The sequence below is a fragment of the Epinephelus lanceolatus genome, chromosome 3 (genome assembly GCF_041903045.1).
Source record: "Epinephelus lanceolatus isolate andai-2023 chromosome 3, ASM4190304v1, whole genome shotgun sequence".
Lineage (NCBI taxonomy): Eukaryota > Metazoa > Chordata > Actinopteri > Perciformes > Serranidae > Epinephelus > Epinephelus lanceolatus.
This window is the reverse complement of record NC_135736.1, coordinates 23,654,386-23,675,616: the sequence shown is the minus strand read 5'-3', so window position 1 is coordinate 23,675,616 and position 21,231 is coordinate 23,654,386. Positions and strand designations below refer to the sequence as shown.

Genomic DNA, 21,231 nt, shown 5'->3' with positions numbered 1-21,231 from the left:
TAATATATTATGAAGGAACTTAAGAGCCCAGAAATGAAAACGCTACTCAGATAAGCATTTTGGGGAATTGTTTATGTGAAAATGTGTTCTAATTACCAAAATATGAAAGAATAAAATAACAGAGTGGTCCTTTACTGCTAAAAGTAATATATTTTATTCTTTTCTCTCTTGTTTTTCTCCCATGTCTCACCTCTCCACCTTCCCTTCAAGGCTCCTCCAGTTGCACAGTTCATGAACAGCGGTCATTTGAGCGGAAGGCAGAGGAGGATGATGGGAAAGTGAGTTCTTGGATGGCAGATTGGTTCACCTTGGAGCCTCCTCTTTCTGTTTTTTTATTCCTGTTACCTCTCAACCAGTGCTTTGGCTTGAGAGAAGGTGATCTACAAGGGTGGGCTCAGTGGCCACAGTGAGGCGTCTGCCAGGGTGGTTGTGTTGCACCTGAACAGACGACACCATGGGGATGGGCATGCGAGTGTGTCACCATGGAGACAGGCAGAGTGACAGACACATCGAGAAGTCAGTTGCTGTCTTGCCTTCTGTCCCTCCACCCACCCCCCCTGTCCTCACACCACACTGAGACACCAGGCACCCACATGCTGCCACTCTGCTCTAGAACCTGCCAGCAGCGCTGCGTGTACTGTGAAGCTAAGGGTTAAATTCTCTGTATGTGATCTAGAAGCAGGCAGATAACGTTATCTAGAATCAAGCAGTCAGCAGTTACCAGGCAACAAACGTGTTCTGTCATAGAGGAGAAAGCAGTAGTATTCTTAGTTTATCTTCATTAGTTGATCTCATCCAACAACCTTTGACACTGAATTCATTCACAGACTATAACATGGATACCAGTGGTTTGACCTGTAAGGGAGCAATCACATCGAGATGAAACGCTAGAAACGCGACGCCAGTAAAACCATTGTTTTCCTATGATACGGCTCGTCTGACTAGCGTTCAAGCGTCTTTTTAGACGGGCGTTTTTCCAGCGTCTTTTTAGACGGGTGTTTTTGTAGATGCTTCTTTTTAGATGCTTCTTTTTAGATGCTTCTTTTTAGATGCGCGTAGACGCTGAAAAGTTACAATATTTTCAACTTTTTGAGCGTCAGACGCCAATAGCTAGTGCGCATTGAATAAGCGTTTCAAGCGTCTTTGAAGCGTCCACGTCTCTAGCGTCTCATTTCAGTGTGATCACCCCCTTAGAGTGTGTCAGCCCAAATAAGAAAACATTCTTTCCCACTTACCCAAAGGGAAATAATGTGTATTCTAGAGAGATCCATTTGTAGTATTATTACTGAAGACCCTGAAGTGATCTTACTGCTCTATTATGAGTTTCAGAACAAGTTTCCATTTCTTGCTGGTAAAAATTTCCTAGCTTTTGGTGTAGAGTAGGATCAAATTTTATATGAGTACAATGGAAGTTTCTTTGCTGTTTTCTAGAACAGTCTTCTCCTCTGTGTTCTAGAGCAAGCTGCTATATTGTGTTCTATAGACTTCTTCCCTGGATCTAGAGCAGGCTACTATGTTGTGTCCCATAGACTTCTCTCCTATATTCTAGAGCTGGCTGCTATGTTATGTTCTATAGACTTATCTCCCATAGTCTAGAGCAGGCTGCTATGTTATGTTCTATAGACTTATCTCCCATAGTCTAGAGCAGGCTGCTATGTTGCTTTCTACAATAGTTTTCTGCCCTGTGTTCTAAAGCAGGCTATGCTGTTGTTTTACAGACTTCTCCCCTGTGTTCTAGAGCTATTCTAGAGTTTATTCTAGACTCCTGTATTCTAGAGCAGGCTACTAAGTTGTTTTCTAGAACAGTCTTCTCCCCTATGATCTAGAACAGACTGCTATGTTATGTTCTATAGACTTATCTCCCATAGTCTAGAGTAGGCTCCTATGTTGAGTTGTATGTTAGTTTTCTCCCCTGTGTTCTAGAGCGTGCTGCTATGTTATGTTTTATAGACTTTTCTGCTATATTATAGAGCTATTCTAGAGTTTATTCTTGACACCTGTGTTTTAGAGCAGGCTTCTATGTTAAGATTTTTGGACTTGTCTCGTATATCCTAGAGCTATTCTAGAGTCTATTCTAGACTTCTATGTTATATACATTCTTTCCCACTTACCCAAAGGGAAATAATGTCCACTCTAGAGAGATCCATTTATAGTGTTATTACTGAAGACCCTGAAGTGATCATACCGCTCTATTATGAGAAGAATAGGTTCCCATTTCTTGCTGGTAAATATTTCCTAGATTTTTGTACAGAGTAGGGTCACATTTTAGAGGAGTACAATGGAAGTTTCTTTGCTGTTTTCTAGAACAGTCTTCTCCTCTGTGATCTGGAGCAGGCTGCTGTGCTGTGTTCTAGACAGTCTTCTTCCCTATGCTCTGGAGCAGGCTACCATGTCATGTTCTACAACAGTGTTCTCCCCTGTGTTCTAGAGCAAGCTGCTATACTGGGTCCCATAGCCTTCTCTCCTATATTCTAGAGCTATTCTAGACTTTATTCTAGACTCCTATATTCTGGATGCAGGCTATTAAGTTGTTTTCTAGAAGACTCTTCCCCCCCTATGTTCTAGAGCAGACTGCTATGTTATGTTCTATAGACGTATATAGTCTAGAGCAGGCTGCTTTTTTGTGTTGTACATTAGTCCTCCCCCCTGTGTTCTAGAGCAGGCTGCTATATTGTGTTCTATAGACTTCTATGTTCTAGAGCAGGCTGCTATGTTATGTTTTATAGACTTTTCTCCTATATTCTCGAGCTAGTCTAGAGTCTATTCTAGACTTCTATGTTATAGAGCAGGCTTCTATATTGTGTTCTAGAACAGTCTTATCCCTTGTGTTTGGGAGAAGGCTGCTATGTTGTGTTCTATAGTAGTTTTACCCATGTGTTCTAGAGCAGGCTGCCATGTTGTTGTTTTATAGAACAGTCTTCTCTCCTGTGTTCTAGAGCAGGCTGCCGTATTGTGCTCTACAATAGTTTTCTGCCCTGTGTTCTAGAGCAGGCTGCCGTATTGTGCTCTACAATAGTTTTCTGCCCTGTGTTCTAGAGCAGGCTGCTATATTGTGTTGTACATTAGTCTTCTCCCCTGTGTGCTAGAGCAGACTGCTACGTTATGTTCTATAGACTTCTCTCCTGTGTTCTGGAGAAAGCTGCTGTATTGTATTCTACAATAGTTTTCTACCCTGTGTTCTAGAGCAGGCTGCTATGCTGTGTTCTAGAACAGGCCTGTGTTCTGTGCTCTAGAAGAAGCCTGCGGACTCTTCTAGAAGCAGGCAGTAGTGTTTTGTGTTCTGTGTTCTAGAAGCAGGCAGTAGTGGCGTGGCTGGGTGAGTTTCAGCTGCAGTTCTACACCACCCACTTCCTCACCGCGGGATATGATCTAGACACCATTAGCCGCATGACCCCTGAGGTAAGGTCATGACCCCTGACCCCCTCACGCCCGCCCCTTGTCTGTCAAGGCTCCGCCCAGCTCAGCTCTCAAATCAGCTCCCCACTGACGTGGATGATGTCATCATGACCCTCCTGTCTCTGTCACCTGACCCCCCGGTGTGAGTCCTGAGCCTCAACCAGTCACTTCTCATACTCTGTCTGCTTCATTTGCATACCTGTGTTCACACATGGCCGTGTGTTCCAGTCTGTGCTGTAAACGCTACCCTGTGTTTGTCCTTGACTGTGTTTATAGTGCCAGTGCGTATGTGTGTGTTTGTGTGTACTGAAGCGGACACAGTGGTATGACGTAAACCCCCTCAGGGCAGGGGACACTCATCAGAGATTATCCAAAGCAAAATATTCCTGAAGGCATATCACACACAGCTCATGTACAAATGTCAAACGCACGCATAAAATTGTTTACATTAAGAAGAATAAAAACACCTACGGTAGCTGCGGTGAATTTCTGATGTGACTAAGTGTGCTTTGCATTGAAGGACCTGACGGCAATTGGGGTCATGAAGCCGGGACATCGAAAGAAGTTAACATCAGAGATCAGCAAGCTGCCCTCCACAGACTGGCTGCCAGACCACAAGCCTGTAAGGCTCTCACATGTACTACACAAACTAGAGAAAAGGGGGAAATGTTGAATTTTGGCAGCTGCACGAACACAAGCGTATACTGTATATAAACACATGCAGCTATTCTTGTCTGTTAGGAAACTAGTGTTTCAGAATCAAAATGCAGTAGAAGTGTAAACTGTATCTTGCAAGCTTTTCACATTGTACCCATGTTTGTGTGTCCCTGTGTGTTTTAGGCCAATTTGGCAGACTGGCTGTCACACCTGGGTCTTAGTCAGTACTACCAGGTCCTGGTGCAGAATGGATATGAAAACATTGACTTCATCTCTGACATCAGCCTTGAAGACCTGCAAGAGATTGGTATTACGAAACTCGGTAAGATGCAGCTACATTATGAATATGGGGGATGAAGTAACAACATAACCAAGCCAGTAGAGATAGAGAACTTTGATGTAAATGACAAGTATGATTGTCAAAATCTATGAATAGAAGACGTCACTCATAGCCCACTTGTTACCAAAGGTTTTGTGTCTCTCTACAGCACAAACAATAGTTAAATACTGTATAAGTTTCTGTTGTGTCTGGAATATTTGTACTGAATTATTCAGCCACAGAACATTTGATTTTTATACCTCTGTACCAGCAATAGCCGTGTCCAGATGCATTATCTTCTTGGGTTGTCTCTCTGTACGTCCATCCCATTCTCATAAACACACATCTCAAGAACACCTTAAGGGATTTTTTTTTTTTAACTTTGTCACACTTGGACTAGAGGATGAACTGGTTAGATTTTGGTCATTGTGACCGCATCTGTCTCATTCTCGTGAATGTGATATCTCAAGAACACCTTGAGGGAAGTTCTTTAAATTTGGCACAACCATTAACTTTGAATCGAGGATGAACTGATAAGAATTTAGTGGTCAAAGGTCAAGGTCACTGTGACCTTGCATGCATCTCATTTTGTGAATGCAATATCTCGGGAAGGCCTTGAAGGAGTTTCTTCAAATTTGGCCCAAAGGTCCCCTTGGACTCAAGAATGAACTGACTAGAATTTGGTGGTTCAAGGTCAAGGTCACTGTGACCTCACATGTTTTTGGCAATAACTCAGGAATTCATAAGCTAATTATGACAACATTTCACATAAATGTCTAATAGGATAAAGTTATGAAGTGATGAGATTTAATATCCACAAGGTCAAGGGTCAACTTCACTGTAGCATCATAATGGAATGTCTTAGCTTTTAAGGCTTAATGTGTTTTTATTGTCTTTCCTCTTCACAATAACTACATTTCTTTATGTCTCTCCTCCACCCCTGCCTCAGGCCATCAGAAGAAGCTGATGTTGGGAGTGAAGAGACTGAAGGACCTGCAGAGAGGAGAAAGTGGCTCTGAGCCTCCTCAGAGCCCCTCTACACCTCCGTCCAGTCCAGGTGGCAGCACCGGCTCAGAGCCCCGGAGGGAAGTGCGTAAGCAGAGGGAGGGTGCCCCCAGCCCACTGGCCAAACCTCGCCCAGGTCTCACACATTCACAGACCCCTCCCCACTCACCGACACAAACCCCAACACAAACTCCCCCACATGGCCGAACCCAGCAGGCGTCCCCCAGGGCTCGGCCGCGCCCCTCCACCCAGATGGCAACAATAGATGCATCAGTACCGCTGCTCCGTCTGCCTAGTGAGGAGGAAGAGCGACGGAGAACTCACAGTCTAATTGGCTCAGAATCAGACTCTAGATATGCCACTGTGTGCCGCAGCAGCTCTGCACGTACTGCCCCTAATGATGTCACTGTTAACCGCAGCCAATCGTCTGTCACCCTCCGCCCCCGTCGGAAAGGTCGGCCCCCCACACCACCTAAACGGTCCTGTTCTTCCATTACTGGGGGTGACGGGGAGGGAGAGGGACAGGTGGAGGGGCTGCTTGGGCTGCCAACCTATCGAGAGCGGCGAGCCAGTGACTGTGGCAGCCTGGGATCAGCTTTAAGATCTCAGGTCTCAGCAGGCCTGGAGAGATCAGAGGGGGCTTCTGGGAGTGTTCGCAGCCTCGCTGCTATGCTGGAAACATCCATCGTAGGTGGAGCCAAAACCCTGCCAAGGAATCTGGGAGGCAGCACCAACTACCTACAGGTGTGGGTCTTTGTGTTTGGGTTATGAAAATTATATTTTAAAATGTTTATCAGCAACATGCATGTCTAAGATTCCTGTGACCTTCAGGTGAGTCCGCCTGTACTTCGTCGGCAGGCTGGTGCAGGAGGTCTTGGATCTGAGGATGAGGATGTCTTAAGTCGCCGCAGGACCATCAGCGGACCAGAAGGCCTCCCTGGTGATCAGCTCGACTTGTTACCTCGGCAACCAGCCCAGCAACGTCCAGAGCCCCGACCCCGCTCCACTGTGGTCTCCTCAGCAGCAGAGATCACAGACGGCACAGCGACGCTCCGAAGGAGGCCGCGTCCTGTGGTGACAGACTCTGAAGCACCCGCATCTGTGGAAGCAAATGCTGTCACCATGACAACCGGCTCTGACACTATACGCAGGAGACAACGCACAGCTGAGCATCCAGAAAGTGTCACTCAAAGCAATAACCAATTAGACTCTCCTAGCAGTCAAACAGATAGCAGCCGGAAAAACGGAGGTGAACCGCAGCAGAACGGCGGCGTGGTCCTGAGGCGGCGGCCGGTGTCTGAGGTCTCTGATAGGACGGAGGCCAACAGAGAGAGCTGTGAGTGGATGGAGGCTAGGAAGTCTCTAAAGCCGCCGGTCTCACCTAAACCATCCACAGTCACCCTGAGGAAGACACAAGCGGATCCCCCAACACCGACTCGCAGGGTCCCCATACCCGGGCCTGACAACACTGAGACGGCACAGAGTCCTGGTGAGACACATATACACAAGTTGGCATTTAGTCAGTTTAGCTTCTGTCTGTATTAATGTTTATGTAGCCCGTCAGTCACAATCTCACTCTAAAGTCACAATCTGTATATTTTTACGTGATTATAGCGTTTAAATACTCTGATGGTGTTGATTTACGTGAAAATATAAGCAGTCTGTGTTGCCTTTCAGCCCTCTCACATCAAAGTCCACATGTTGAAACTGTGGGGTTGGGGAGTGGGATTATTGACCTTCATTTGTCTTTTTTCATTTCACCACTGACAGGCATCAAAGTCAGAACATTTCAACACATCAGGGCTTTTAAATAATTTACTGGCATTTTACCTTTCGAGATACTGACAGGAAGTGCAGGAAGAGAGGTTCCCAGCTGGAGTTGAGCCGGGGACGCAGTTGTATCGTGTGCGTCTTTACTACACAGGGGCTTTAAAGCTATAATTTGTAATGAGTTTCCTTGATTTTAGTAACACATTCAGTGATAAACTAGAGCTGAAATAATTAGTCAATTAGTCAGTCGACAGAAAATAAATTTGCAACTATTTGATAAGCTATTCATTGTTAAGTAGTTTTTCAAATATGTGTATTTGCTGCGTTTCTTTTCCTTCTTTCATAACATTGTAAACTGAGTATTTTTGTGTTTTGGACTGTTGGTCAGACAAAGAAAATGTACAAAGACATCATCGTGGGAAGCTAAGATCACAGCATAAAGCTATAATATTGTTATCGAGGAGACTCTTGTGTTGCTATGTTGCTGTTTTACTTCAGTATCATTTATAGACTTGTACCCAAAATTTAAACATCATCCCAACGTAATCATTTTGTGTAGCCAAAGGAATTATTCTGAGTGAGTTGAAATCAAAACCTAGAATAGTTGGTAATTGAAGGTTTTCTTCTGCTAGTGTCACATTGTAAACACTGGGTGGTAAAAGGTTAAGAAAAGTAATAATGAATAATATTCAGAGCTCTCTTTAAAGGTATACTATGCAGGATTGTCGGTTACTGTTTGTAAGGTCAAATCCAACCCCAGATTCACTCTCCTTTGGCATTTTGCCTCGCTATATTTGCATTTTGTTGACGCTGTGTCTCTTGGTTGCCTGCTGCTTACAGTCTGGCACCTGTTTGCTGCCTTTTTATTAAATTTTGACCTCACTTGAGCGCTGTGGGGATACACACCCATAAACGTCCTGAACACAGAGGGCAGAGTCTCTGCCTGTATGATTTTATACATTGTTTTGTAGGAAAATCCTGCATAGTATATTTTTAAGATTTTATGTATAAGTGACTAAAGACAATCCTCATCTGGCAAATAGATATCTGCCTTTGTGCCCGTACAGGTCGTTTATATGTGTGAGTTTATCAGCTTAAAAACTGACATCTTTCCCTCTGACTCTCTCCGACCAGAGCCGAAGCGCGTCCCTCCTCCTGTATCCCCGAAACCGCGTGGGCCTCCGACGGCACCTAAACCAGGAAAAGCAATAGTAGCTTCAGCTGCCATGAGCCCGAGTCCTGTTGCTACCAGCCCTGCTGCAGCCAGCCCCACCCCGGCCCCCAAACCCTCCTCTCCTCTCCCCTCCTCTGTCGCCCCTCTTCCTGCTCCTGACACCCCCTCTGCTCCCTCCCTCTCTCCAGGACTCCCTCTTGCTTCCCCTTCTCCGGCCCAGAGTCCCTCCACGCCCTCCCCACACCCTGTCAAACCTCCCCGCTCCTCCATCGCCGGCCTCTCCATCGACCTGCTGGGAGGACGAGAGATGGAGGAGGAAGAGGAGAGGAGGCGAGAGGAAGAGGAGAGGAAGAGAGAGAGGGAGCACAAGAGGAACAAGGAGCAGCAGGAGGAGGAGAGGAAGAGGGCTGAGGAAGAGAATGCGAGGGAGCTGGAGGGTCAAGTGGAGGAAGTACAGCAGGAGGAGGTGCAGCATCGTTTGGAGGAGACCAGTGCCTCCTTGGCTGCGGCTGTGCAGGCTGTAGAACATAAAATCAAAGAGGAAGGCGCACAAAATGAGTAAGTATTTATGAAGTTAATCATCACAGAATGTTCCATTTCATCTAACAACACTCTCTCAGGACAAATCGTTGGCTTCAGAGTCCATGATGAGAGGATCAGAGAAAAGTGAGAGGACCTGAGTCAGGTTTGAGTTTATGAAAATTTCTGCTCATCTTCTGCGTAGACACATGACCCCCTCCTCTTCACATAAAATCTTAAAGAAATAGTACAAGCATTTTAGGAAATTTTCTTTTTCACTTTCTTTACGAGAGGGACATGAAAAGATTGATACCATTCTTATGTCTGTGTATTAAAGGTCCAGTGTGTAGGATTTAGGGGGACATATTGGCAGGAATGGAATATCTTTACTATATAATAACCTGAAAATAAGAATCGTTGTGTTTTGTTACCTTAGGGTGCTTTCAGACCTAGAGTTGTCTTGCTTTGGTCTGAATCAGGTACTAATTTTGTTACAAAGTTGCATAATTGCCTAAATTTGGTTCGTGTTCTCACGGCAGCATTTACAAGCGGACCAGATCAAATGCCTTGCACGAGAAAGCTGCTCTTGATTAGTCAGAATTTCCATGTGGGAAAAATCCAGGAAGTAAACAAAACGTTGAAGAAGAGCACACTTGCAAGATAAATGTGACACTTTCTTATGTCACGATGAAGGGACAACTACGCAGGCTGATTTTAGCGCTGCTCATCGTGGACTATATTGCTGTCATTGTTCATTTTAGTTAAACCATACAGTTTGAAAACGAGGCGCGGCTCCAACTAGAAAACAATGTTTTGATGCATTGGATGTGCTGAATGTGCATATTAAGGCAGTACAGGAGGAGGTGCACATTAATAATCCTCCAGGACTGTAACATGCTCATGTTTAACCCAAACAATGTGTCATGTGACTGCAGTTGGTTCGGATCCAGGTTGGAACATGTTCTAACCACAAACAGAGTTTGTTTGTAACCGGACCGAGACCACCTCTTCAAGAAGGTTTCAGTCCAGTTGTTTTGGTGCACACCTGAGTATGATTGCTGTGTTCACACCTGCCCAAACAAACTGCATGTAGGGGGCAAACAAAATTGAGTTCGATTGAACTGAACCAAACAGAACAGGTGTTAAAGCAAACTTAGGATGAACTGCTTATACCTGCAGAGATCACCATGTTGCACCTCAATGTTTCTACAGTATACCAGAATGGACAAAGCAAACACTGGCTCTAGATAGGTCCATTTGCGTTTTCATGTCAGCCATGTAAAGAGCAGCCCCTCCATGATGAGCAGTGTTGAAAAAACTCAATTTTTTTAACATGAAACTGCTTAATTCAGTGTTTTTAGATGGTTGAAATCACCAGGTTGGCTTGTTTTGGAAAGGAAGAAATCTCTGCAGATAATCTGGCTCCTGATAAAATCCTCCTGAACGCTTGGATCTTAAGTTATCAGAGATAAAGGGAAGCACACATTAGCAGGTACTGGGCCAGTGGCCCGTCTGCCACATTCTGAACAGTGTAAGAGAAACACTGACCAAGCTTCAGCTGGTTGCAATTGTCACTCCTGGATGCCACTAAATCCCCCTAAATCTGACACACTGCTCCTTTAAGTACAGACCTGGAGTCAGGATGTGGTTAGCCAAAGTTAGCGCAATAACTGAAAGTGAAGGGAACAGTGAGTCTGACTTTTTCAAAAGTAGAAAAATATAACGACCAACACCTGAAAAGCTCTGTAATTAAAACATTGTATCTTGAATCTGTGCCTTGTCTTACACTACACTGCTGACATACAGTAAGAACATTTTACATAATTTATATGATTTTTTTATCTTATATTTCTTTTATAATATCTATCCTTCATAAGTATTTTTTCCTAAATCTTATTTTTCACACTTTCCATAAGCCAGGCTTTAATGAGTGTGCCACCCTCCATTTTGCAACACATATTTTTTGTGTAGGCTTATGTGACAAATAAAACCTTTAAAGCAGAAATGAAAACAAGAAATTGTGGTTTCCCATGCTGTGACCATGGTTCTTGGGGAATTACAGCTGTGGTTCTGTGCCTATGACAAGAGACCTCTACCAAAACCTGTGCTCACCAACCATATCCAGCAACAATTATCTTCTCTTACCCTCAGACAGAAAGCAAGTAAGCATATTTTCTGAAGTGTTGAACCATCCCTTCAAGGCGAAGAGCCAATTATAACTCCCAAGAAACATGAAATGAGTTGAAAGCCAGCTGAAGCCAGAGTTGACACTTTGTAGAGACCTGATAAAACATGCAGCGTTTTAAATCCCTTTCATTCATATTTTAATTCTGGGTCAGTGGTTCAGTGTTTTGTCCCCATTTAAAAAAGATAAATTTACTTTGTGCCTCTGGTGGGCATCTGCACCGCAGCAATGGTTGCTAAGGCTGATGTGTACTGTAGTATTTAAAGCCTAACATCAAAACAAACAGATGGAAACAAGGTCGGAGTATTTTTAACCGATTGCCATGACGTAAACTTGGTTGATTAGGTGAAACCCTTGGTTACCGTGGGAACAGCAAGTGCGTTTTAATACTATTGCAAACACACTGAGCAGCTACTTTCTCAGAAACACAACAGGAGAGAAACTGGAGTCTGTTTAAAGCACAACCAAACAAATGCAGCGCCTTTGCTGCAGCTGCTTCAAAATAAAAGTCATACTGTGTTTGCCAGTTATGTTTTTAATGTGGGGCAGCGACTTAATACAAGATATAAGGAGAGTGAACATCGGGCAGTGAGGCTGTTGTAAATTAGATCATGCCATGAATACATCATACTCATACTCTGAATCCAGTGTGGAAATGACAGACACCATCACTACCAATGAATCTATCTGCAGAAATAAATACTAAGTTAAAGGCTAGTGCAGAAAAACTACAGGACATAAATAACAGTAGTATCAAAGATATGGTTTGATTTTCTGAAAACTTTTAGGGTTTAAAACTTTAAATCTGCTATAATCGATGTTTTTATAATAACGACCATGTGAAAACACTGACAGTGTCAAAGGGGTCACTCGTAGTGGTGCACTTACAGAGAGTTATTATCTCATCTGTAGCTCCCATTTGCTTTACAGAGCTTCATGGCGTGTGTCCATATAGCGTTTTTCTGTGGCATAAAAGTGCTGGCAGGGCTCTGGGGAGCATGTCATCAAAAGCAACTGTTTTTTATTGAGGCTTCATTCAGTTCACAGAGGGTTGATTACATCATGAAGAACAAGCTTACAATGTGCACAGTGATAAAAGCACAACACTTACCAGCAACAGGAGACTTGAGAAATTTGGTCCAAAGTATACTGCAGCACAAGGACTTGAGGCAACTAACTTTATTAGAGGACTAACGTTTCGACCTCATCAGAATCTGACAGCATGACCAGCATTCGCCAGTCTGCTCACACCAATGGGCTTTTCTGTCTTTGTTGTGATGTCTGTCCCAGTCCCCAGGGTGACAGGTCCTGCCCATTTAATGTACGATTGGTTGCCTAAAAGGACAGTGACGACACCAGCGTCTTTCTGAAAAGTTCAGATATTTTCGACTTGAGGTGCTCAGAGCGACCACGCACAAAAAAAAGTCTGAGTGCTCTGAGAAAAGACTCTGGGTGCAGCACTTTTTCCACACGCTCTCTGCTCATTGGGAACAATTCATCAAAACAACTGGCACTCAGAAAATAACTCTATATGGACACTTAGCTTTTTCAGAGTTTCAGCTCATTGTTTTGGTTCCCTCTCATCGTGGTTCACACAGCAGGCAGCTGTTCAGTGACAAAGTACTAGGAACATTAATTGCCCAGCAGCAAACATCAGACAGACACATGTAATGGAGCATTTAACAGCTAAAGAGCCAGATTCTTCCCTCAGGAGTTGGTGAGGTCCAAAATAGAGCGAAAAGACAGTGAATATTGGATTTAAATTCACCAGATGGACAGAAGCATGACTCCAAATGAATGTTATTGTTGCTCCATAACAAGGGATGCATGATATTGAACTTTTTTCCAGATATGCTGATATGTAACAATTTATTTGACCGATAACCAACACTGACATCGATATATCCACTTTTTCCCTACCTAATTTTACTGATCATCAAGTCTCTTCTGTAGTGGAATTAACATCATATCATGCATGCATACTCTTAACGTGATGGCCCACCAGCAGATGGAGACATGAAATACAATACTTTTCGGTGTATGTAATATTCATTCATTGTGCAAAGCAAGAAAAAGCATGTTGGCGGATTCCGATGATTAATTTTAAAGCCAGTATCAGCAGATACCAATGACATGCCAATGTTATGAGCCGGTCTCACTCCAAAGTCATCAAATTTCGGCGCTTGGGCAGTGACTTGCGGCGTCGGCAGCCACGAAAAAAGTGTCCTCTAACGTCAGCATGATATGCAGCAGGTTGCCGTTATAGTCTAAAAGCGCCCAGTGGCATCAGTGGGAAATGCGGGACAAGGACAAAAGTTAAGGCGGCAAAAGTCCGACTGGGGCAGGAGGGATGGGGGGTGGTTGTGTCCAATAAACACCGACTTTTACCTGAGAGAGCAGTGGTCGCGCCCTGTAAAATTCTAAACGCCAAACCCTGTTCTTTTTTCCTAAACCTAACCACGTGTTTTTGTTGCCTAAACCCAACCACATGTTTTTGTTGCCTGAACCAAACCATGTGTTTTTGTTGCCTGAACCCAACCATGTGTTTTTGTTGCCTGAACCCAACCACGTGTTTTTGTTGCCCGAACCCAACCACGTGTTTTTGTTGCCCGAACCCAACTACGTGTTTTTGTTGCCCGAACCCAACCATGTGTTTTTGTTGCCTGAACCCAACCACATGTTTTTGTTGCCTGAACCCAACCAAGTGTTTTTGTTACCTGAAACCAACCAAGTGTTTTTGTTGCCTGAACCCAACCACGTGTTTTTGTTGCCTGAACCCAACCACGTGTTTTTGTTGCCTGAACCCAAACCCTGTTGTTTTTTCCTAAACCTAACCATGTGTTTCGGTTGCCCGAACCCAACCATGTGTTTTTGTTGCCTGAACCCAACCACGTGTTTTTGTTACCTGAAACCAACCAAGTGTTTTTGTTGCCTAAACCCAACCACGTGTTTTTGTTGTCGAAGGGAAAAAAGTCAGTTTGTGGTGTTGTACCAACATTGTTCATTTATTTTGAGAGAGACTGCGTGACCCAGGACGTCAACAACTAATGCACCCAGGGTACCTTGCACATCGTATGTGGACAAGTAAAGTCCATGACCAACGTCAATATGTGACGAGGTCGGAGTGAGAATGTGTTGATATTATCATGCATCACTATCTATAACTGCTGGATGTGTAAATAAGCAACTGTGTGCTAACAATTTCTCCATATCAACCTTGAAGATGATGATGATACTGTACATAAATGTTGTGTGCAAAAAAAATCAGGTATTGTTCCTTTCTGTGTTGAGGAACGTTGGGGTATGCCATGAAGCGAAACTAAAAACCAACCGCAGATTTATTCTCGTTTGGCATTTGACATTTCCTCTCGCCTAATTTGCATTTTTTTTAGGTGCTGTGTCTCTTGGATGAATGCTGCTTACAGTCTGGCACCTGGTGGCTACCTTTTTTTTAAAGCTCCGACCTCACCTAAGTGCTGTGAGGGTACACGCCCATAAATGTCCTGACCACAGAAGATAAGAAAACACAGAGAGAGGGCAGAGTCTCTGCAGAAAAATACAGTCACACACTTGTAGTGGGTCATAAGTGATGATTGAGAGGGATTTGTAGGGAAATTCTGCGTAGTATATCTTTAAACAGTCTATAATGTTCACTAAGAATGAGGAAAAAATAACTCTTAAACCAGCTCACAGCCTCTACTTCACATCTTTAATCTAGTGGTATGATAATGTGTCTGCCTCATTATCAGCTAAACTCTTCCTTTTATGCTGTCCAACTCCCAGCTCTCTTTCCAGCAAGAAGTCTACAGTCTCCATCTTGGACGACATCGGCAGCATGTTTGACGACTTGGCAGACCAACTGGATGCAATGCTCGACTGATCTCCTGCCCACGTCTCATCTCCAACAAGCCCTTTCCCCTCTCCCGTCATCATGTGTAGGTGTTTCAAGAAAACTCTCCCAAGGCTAGATGCTGGCGCTCTGAGAGTGTGTGCGTGTGTGTGTGTGTGTGTGTGTGTGTGTGTGTGTGTGCGTGTGTGTTTGAGCGTATGTCCCTCCTGCGTGAGCGCTTCTCATGTAGCCTTGTACAGTAATACCGAGGAGGGAGTCCTCTTCGTCTGGCGCAGTAGCTCTAGTACGCCTCCCAATGCGAGGAGGCCGCTCCCACACAACCTCTGACCTCTGCAGCCCAGCGAGTCGCCGCCGCCGCCCAGCCTCAGATGGCTGTGTGGACCCAGAAGCACAATCATTTTCCTCGTCCTTTTATCTCTACAGACTCTGACAGAGATGCTAACTCAGTCAGACAGGGAGGCAGACAGATAAGCATATTGCTTGCAAAAAAAAAAAAAAAAAGCACATAAACTGACTAACGGACAGGCAGATAGATAGTTAGATAGACAAGATGCATACAGATGAGATAACGGAGAGCGTTTTTAAAAGCACATGGAAAGACAGGCTGCTTTCCGAGTCTGCCCCGCTCCTGCGATGTCAAACGGATGCATTTTTCCAGATGAATCGTAGCCTCTATTTCTCTTCTGTATGAGTGGAGGATTGTGGTTTAGCCGGACTTCCTGACTTGTGTGTTGTCTCTCTTCATGTTGTTGTTGTTGCTGTTGTTGTTATCGTTGCCGTTGTTGTCGTTACGAGTGTGTGTAGTCCCCTGCTGATGCTCATGTCAATGTCCTCCCACTCGTACAGTAGTTATTCTAAAGATCAGAACGATGATATAGATGTGTGTCCATGAATTTTTGAGACACTCACACACACACACACACACACACACACACACATTGGTTTTAATCTCGCTGGTGTTCTGCTTTGTTGGTGTTTAGCTCCATCTGTGGAGGTTTGCTTGGAAATGAGTCTACACATCTACACACACACACACACACATTTACATGCAAAGACACATATATACAAGCACACTCATGCGGTGTATCCCCTTGTCCTGCTGCAGTGAACAGTGTTTTTAAAAGATAATCCTATATTTCAATGCTTTATATAGTACATCCAGTATACATACATAGAGTTTATAATATACCTGGGTATTTGAGCTGTTAGAGCTCCCTCTAGTGTTGGTTAGTGAAACTGCCTCTAATCTGCCCACCTTCCATCTTGTCTCAACCCCCTTTTTATCTCCCTCTGTGTCCGTTTTGTTAACTCTGCATCTCTCTGTGCCTTGGTAGTGTTCTCTCATGTATTCTTTTTATTTGTCTCTTTTTTTCTTCTTTTCCATTCAAACATGTTTAATGGTTTTCTGGTTCCTTCCGAACCCTCTCTCCTTGTGTGTCCATGACGTCAAAAGTAGCTTCTAGGTTGAGTTGTGAGTCCTATATGATCCCCTCAAATCAATCAGTAAGCTGTAATAAACTGGCTCTGCTCCTCCTCGGCTCCCCAGTTTTCAGTGGTCCCCCCCCCCCATGTAGGCCAGACAACCACTGGTGGATCAACCACCAGTGTTCATCCCAATGAAGAGTCCACTTGTATTTTTATGCTCTTTGAAAACAAAGATATATTTGAGAGACAGATGGTTCTATGTGAATAATAATAATAATAATAATAATAATAATTATAGACATTGAATTGAGGTGAGCTGATTGAGCCTGTACATTTATGGTTGAGTTCTGGATGTGTTGTGACGGCTGTTGTGCCATGGTTGGGTTAGGTTGTGTTTCTGCTGTGACGATGCATTCCTGTACAGCTGTGATCAGAATAAATGTATAAATTAAACCTTACATGACTCTCTACATGTGGTTCTTTTACGCCTCCTCTGCTGAAGATTTGTCAGACACTACCTGTAGATTGTTGCCCCTCATGCAGGCCCAGTTTTATATGAATAACACTCTTAGTCTTCACATTTTCCCATTCAGTCACAGTAGCTTTAGTGAGGCTGGGCCTGCCCCAAAGCTACAAAGTTGTAACGTCGATTTCAGGGACTTAGTCAGCTGACAGTGGGGGTTTTCCAATATTTCTGGGTTTTGGGTAAGTGAGATGACATGAGGACTTTACACTCCAGCAAGGTCGTAGGTTTTGTTTCAACGCTGAGGTCCTCCACCAAAAAAATGTTGAGCGTAAAAAACACTTAATTTCCTGCATTATGGTGAATTTAATTACCAATTTGCACATTTTCTGGCACAGTTTATGGTGTAAATGTCTTTACTTTTGTCACAACAAAAGTGCTTTGCTACTATGTTTATATTAAGGGGGACAAATGCACATTTCAAATACTGAGGGAGACGTGCGGAATTTCTTTAAGGTTTTTGAAAAGCTGACTCTACACTGCAATGCTGGATTAAATGTGCAAGAATCAGTTGAAGTAATAAGAACACTAGAAAGAATGGATGGGTCTGGTTAGTATGAATATTATTGAAAAGATGAATCATATCCAGGAAATAAAGACATTTAACCTCACAGAGATAGAGCTGAGACTCAACTTCCATGTTTAAGATTTCCAGTCAAAAACATAATTTGTCTCACTGTTATATGATATTGTGAGAGAGAAGACACCCTGATGAACAGTGTGTAAAATTTGTGTGTGTTGTGTCAAAAATGTGATCAGGGCAGCAGGTTGTCCAATTCTCTCACAATATTATATATATATATATATATATATATATATATATAATAAATTAATATATTTATTATAAAAACATATATGAATGGTATTATTCAATGTTTAAAGCCGGCATGGCAGTATAATGTCAGCTATTCAGTATGCAGCATTCACACCCACAGTTTTTTCATAAATTGTATTCTCTAGTTTTAGTCTCTTGTGCAACAATAAAGCACTTTGGGTGTAGAGAGTATCATCATAATACTGAATATCCAGCAGACTTGTAACAATATTTCACAGCGCCCGGCTTGACAGTTTACACCTACAAGAAATAACATTACAAATTACAATTCAAATTCAAATATCCTGCCTCCATAACTCAGCAAATGTGATAAAATGAGGTATAACCACACTGGATCTTACTGCAGTTGCATATTAGGTTTCAGAATATCAAAATTATTTAAGATAAATGATCATGTTTCTAGTTTCTTGAGACAGTTAAACCTTTTAATAGGTTTTCTAAAAATGTTGAAAAATTATACTAGAATTATCTGTTCACTTTCTAGGCAAATTTGGTACCTATTGTTGTAATGGTTTTTTAAAAAATTACCATATCCTTAGTCTAACCAAAATAAACCACTATTAGAAAATAGACCACTAGTTCGTTAGCATTAATAAAAAACTACAACTCCCAGGAAGCTTTAACCTAGCTTCTGCGTCTAAGACTCATGGGAGATGTTGTTCAATTGCAACAAAATCATCGTTGTTTTATCTTTTATCTGACTAGCTGTTCAGATAATAGCATCCTGTACACTAATGGGGGCCAGATAAATAAAAAAATAAGGTCATAAAATCCCATAACTTTTTTTCCGCTTTTCAGAAAGTCCGACGAACGTAGCTGGCTAGCCGTTAGCTTTGCAGCTAACTAGCTAACCAAGAAAGGGGCGGTACTTCCGTTTTCAGTTGGACGGAAGCCGTAAAGGGTCACCTCCTCTGGCGCATCAGTTCCCCGCAAGCAGCACGACAGGAGAGACGAACTCTCTTTGCCTCTTTCTGGCGTTTTTACCAAACTTTACTCAACCACTGCAGAGATGACTCGAGCGGGTCAGTTTGTCGGGAAGAAGGCGGCTAAACCAGTCAAACCGGTGAGTACTGTGTTGTTAACGTGCAGAGGACTTTACATGCTAACGTTACACGTTGGTCTGAACAGGAACATGTGGATGTTCTGCAAGGGCCAGAGCGGCCACGTGGTGTTTCCACCTCATAAAACTGTAAAATATTATCTTTTAAAATAAGGAATCAAATTTTAATCGTACATTGATCTACACAGCGAGTATTTGCAAGATTGCTATTTATATTTCCAGCCCTAAGTTTATTTTTCTGTTGCATAAGAATGTGCTGCTGAGTACTGACCATATTAATCTCTTACCCCTCACATTTTGTCTCCTGATAATTAACCTAATTGCATGGACATTAAAATAATGAAATGGTTAGGATAACATTACAGCTGGTGCAGCTAGAATTTATTCATGAGCCTTGCTCTCCCTTCCTCTTTCCATGAAGCCACGTGGAGGCATGCTGGAGTCGTTGACCAAAGGTTGAGATGAGGAAACTGAAGATGGATTTGCCTTTCAGAGCTTCCTCATTGGAAAGCGCAAATGTGAGTTAATCTGCATCATAAACTGCAATGTGAATAAACAAAGGGATTTCAAGGACTGGTATGCCTGAATGTGTAACACTTCCTCATGACCTCCACACTTAATTTATAAGTTAAAGGTGAAAATAGATGTGACAAAACCCAGCTCAACACAGCCAGTAATGCAGCAAACCCTTCTTAGACCTCTTAAGAGAGACGAATGGCAGCTCCTAATTTTAACTCTAATCAGAGGCTCTATTGATTTCTAAAGCATATATAATATATCTGTTGGTCTTTTTGAAATTTGTTCTCCTTTGCCTTTCAGTTGAAGCTGGTACAGGTGAGAATGGCAGACTGAGGGATGCTAAACACCCAGGGCCATGCTGGGTTCAAGAGCTGGTGAGTCCTTGCAGTCTTGATGCTTTTTTAAAAATCAGTTTTAGCCTGTGATGACAAAATCAAACTACTTTTCTGACACCTACTATGAGAGCTGAACTCCAGCTCCTGATTCTAGCTTTAACCTGAGGCTCTGTTATTAGTATATTAATCATCATCTCAACATTGTCACTTTTCACTAACACTATTCCTCCAATTGTTACAGGTATGTTTGAGAAGACTAAACACTTCAGAGCTTTCTGGACAAAGGTCTGAGGCCGCTGTGTTTCAGATGCTCCTGAGATAGAGGCTGTTATTAACCAGGACCTCACCGCGTGTCACAGCTGGTGAGTCCCTGCAATATGTTGGCATTTGAATCACTTGTAGCCTGTGATGACAAAATCAATTAACTTTTCTGACACCTACTATGAGAGCTGAACTCCAGCTCCTGATTCTAGCTTTTTCCTGAGGCTCCTACAGATGTATGTGCACATGATGATTGTGTCTTTGTGTGAATTAAAACTGAGCTATTTCACAGGTTGATCCATGACTCGACTCGACACATGAAGAAGTAACTACATGACCCTGCTGGTGACCAACAACTGGTGATCTAGTTTGTTTTAACGGTAAGCCTGTGTGTACGTGTTGCATATTAACAGTACAGCCAATGATGACATACCAAATATTTTCTGACACCTCGTATGAGAGCTCTGAGCTCCTGATTCTAACTTTTATCTGAGGCTACAGTGGATCATATTGTTTGTCTGTCACACACACTGCTGTAGTCTGATCTGCATCTGTCTCTTTCAGGTGACTTTTATTCAAATGATGTCACTGGCTGAAAACCAACACCCTCGAGCCAACAAAACGAACCTTCAGTGAAGAAACAGCAGTGTTTTTGTTATATTGAAGCTTTTGCATCAAACTATAAGCTTATTTGTTGAATAAACGCTTGTTATATTCTATTTTCTGACTGGTCTGTTGTACTGGGAAACTTTGGTATGATTTTATGTTGTCTTTGGTCCATTTGTACCCAGAACACACCAACCATAATGTGACTGATAAAGGCAGTGAGTTTGCTTGCCAGAAAAAAAAACTTGTTAATTTAAAGTTGGAAATTTTATAGTCTGGTTGGCAACAGACCTCGTCTTATGTCAGTTTTTATATATGAATTTGCCAGACTAATATTCCCCTTCTGTTCGAGACAGCACAAGTAGATGTGTTACTCATCGGCACAATCTGCAATTTGTCCGATCCCATATTCATGTATATTTACAGTGTACAAACCTGAAGAGTTTGAATGCATAGAGGGCATAATTTGTTTCTGAAAGTCATAATTCATAAGGTCATAAGCTTAATAAGATTATAGCTGTCTTGTATGCCTCAATAGAGTGTTGCAGGAATAAGTGCTTAAACCCTCCAATGAGTCAGCATGTTAGTGCTCCCAATTCCTGTCTTGAAGTCAGTGGTTTTTTTGAATAGGTTTTCAGTTAGATGTCAGAAATAACGTCTGTGATTAACACAAGCTTAAGAGACTTCGCGTTTAATTCTACGACATAAAATTCCTCAGTAAATACCCCACTTGGGAATTTTGAAGCCTTTACATGTCTTACAAAAGGTGGTTGCTAACAAGTGGCTAAGTGA

General features: G+C 42.8%; 1 protein-coding gene, 1 long non-coding RNA gene and 3 other non-coding genes across 9 annotated transcripts in view; all 5 read left to right on the top strand.

Annotated features, from left to right (window-relative positions):
- The window catches only part of LOC117255242 (uncharacterized), a 51,600-nt gene extending 34,842 nt beyond the window's left edge, over positions 1-16,758 (top strand). For 2 of the 5 annotated variants that reach the window (XM_033623936.2, XM_078166153.1), the window contains 8 exons: positions 211-278; positions 3,292-3,399; positions 3,917-4,018; positions 4,237-4,375; positions 5,322-6,121; positions 6,209-6,866; positions 8,282-8,879; positions 14,809-16,758. In XM_033623936.2, coding sequence (XP_033479827.1) covers positions 211-278; positions 3,292-3,399; positions 3,917-4,018; positions 4,237-4,375; positions 5,322-6,121; positions 6,209-6,866; positions 8,282-8,879; positions 14,809-14,905 — 2,570 coding nt within the window. In that variant the 3' untranslated portion in view covers positions 14,906-16,758. The remainder of the gene's footprint in view (positions 1-210; positions 279-3,291; positions 3,400-3,916; positions 4,019-4,236; positions 4,376-5,321; positions 6,122-6,208; positions 6,867-8,281; positions 8,880-14,808) is intronic. The other 3 variants (XM_078166154.1, XM_078166155.1, XM_078166156.1) reach the window with 3 other exon arrangements.
- A 1,800-nt stretch (positions 16,759-18,558) lies between these two features.
- LOC117255835 (uncharacterized) lies at positions 18,559-20,552 on the top strand. The gene is made up of 6 exons (XR_004501577.2): positions 18,559-18,721; positions 19,140-19,236; positions 19,538-19,611; positions 19,814-19,934; positions 20,126-20,213; positions 20,398-20,552. It is a non-coding gene; the product is annotated as an uncharacterized LOC117255835 (long non-coding RNA).
- LOC117256119 (small nucleolar RNA SNORD60) lies at positions 19,654-19,742 on the top strand. Its single transcript, XR_004501627.1, has one exon. It is a non-coding gene; the product is annotated as a small nucleolar RNA SNORD60 (small nucleolar RNA).
- Positions 19,973-20,061, top strand: LOC117256120 (small nucleolar RNA SNORD60). Its single transcript, XR_004501628.1, has one exon. It is a non-coding gene; the product is annotated as a small nucleolar RNA SNORD60 (small nucleolar RNA).
- Positions 20,250-20,331, top strand: LOC117256118 (small nucleolar RNA SNORD60). The gene has a single exon (XR_004501626.1). It is a non-coding gene; the product is annotated as a small nucleolar RNA SNORD60 (small nucleolar RNA).
- Positions 20,553-21,231: the final 679 nt, after the last annotated feature.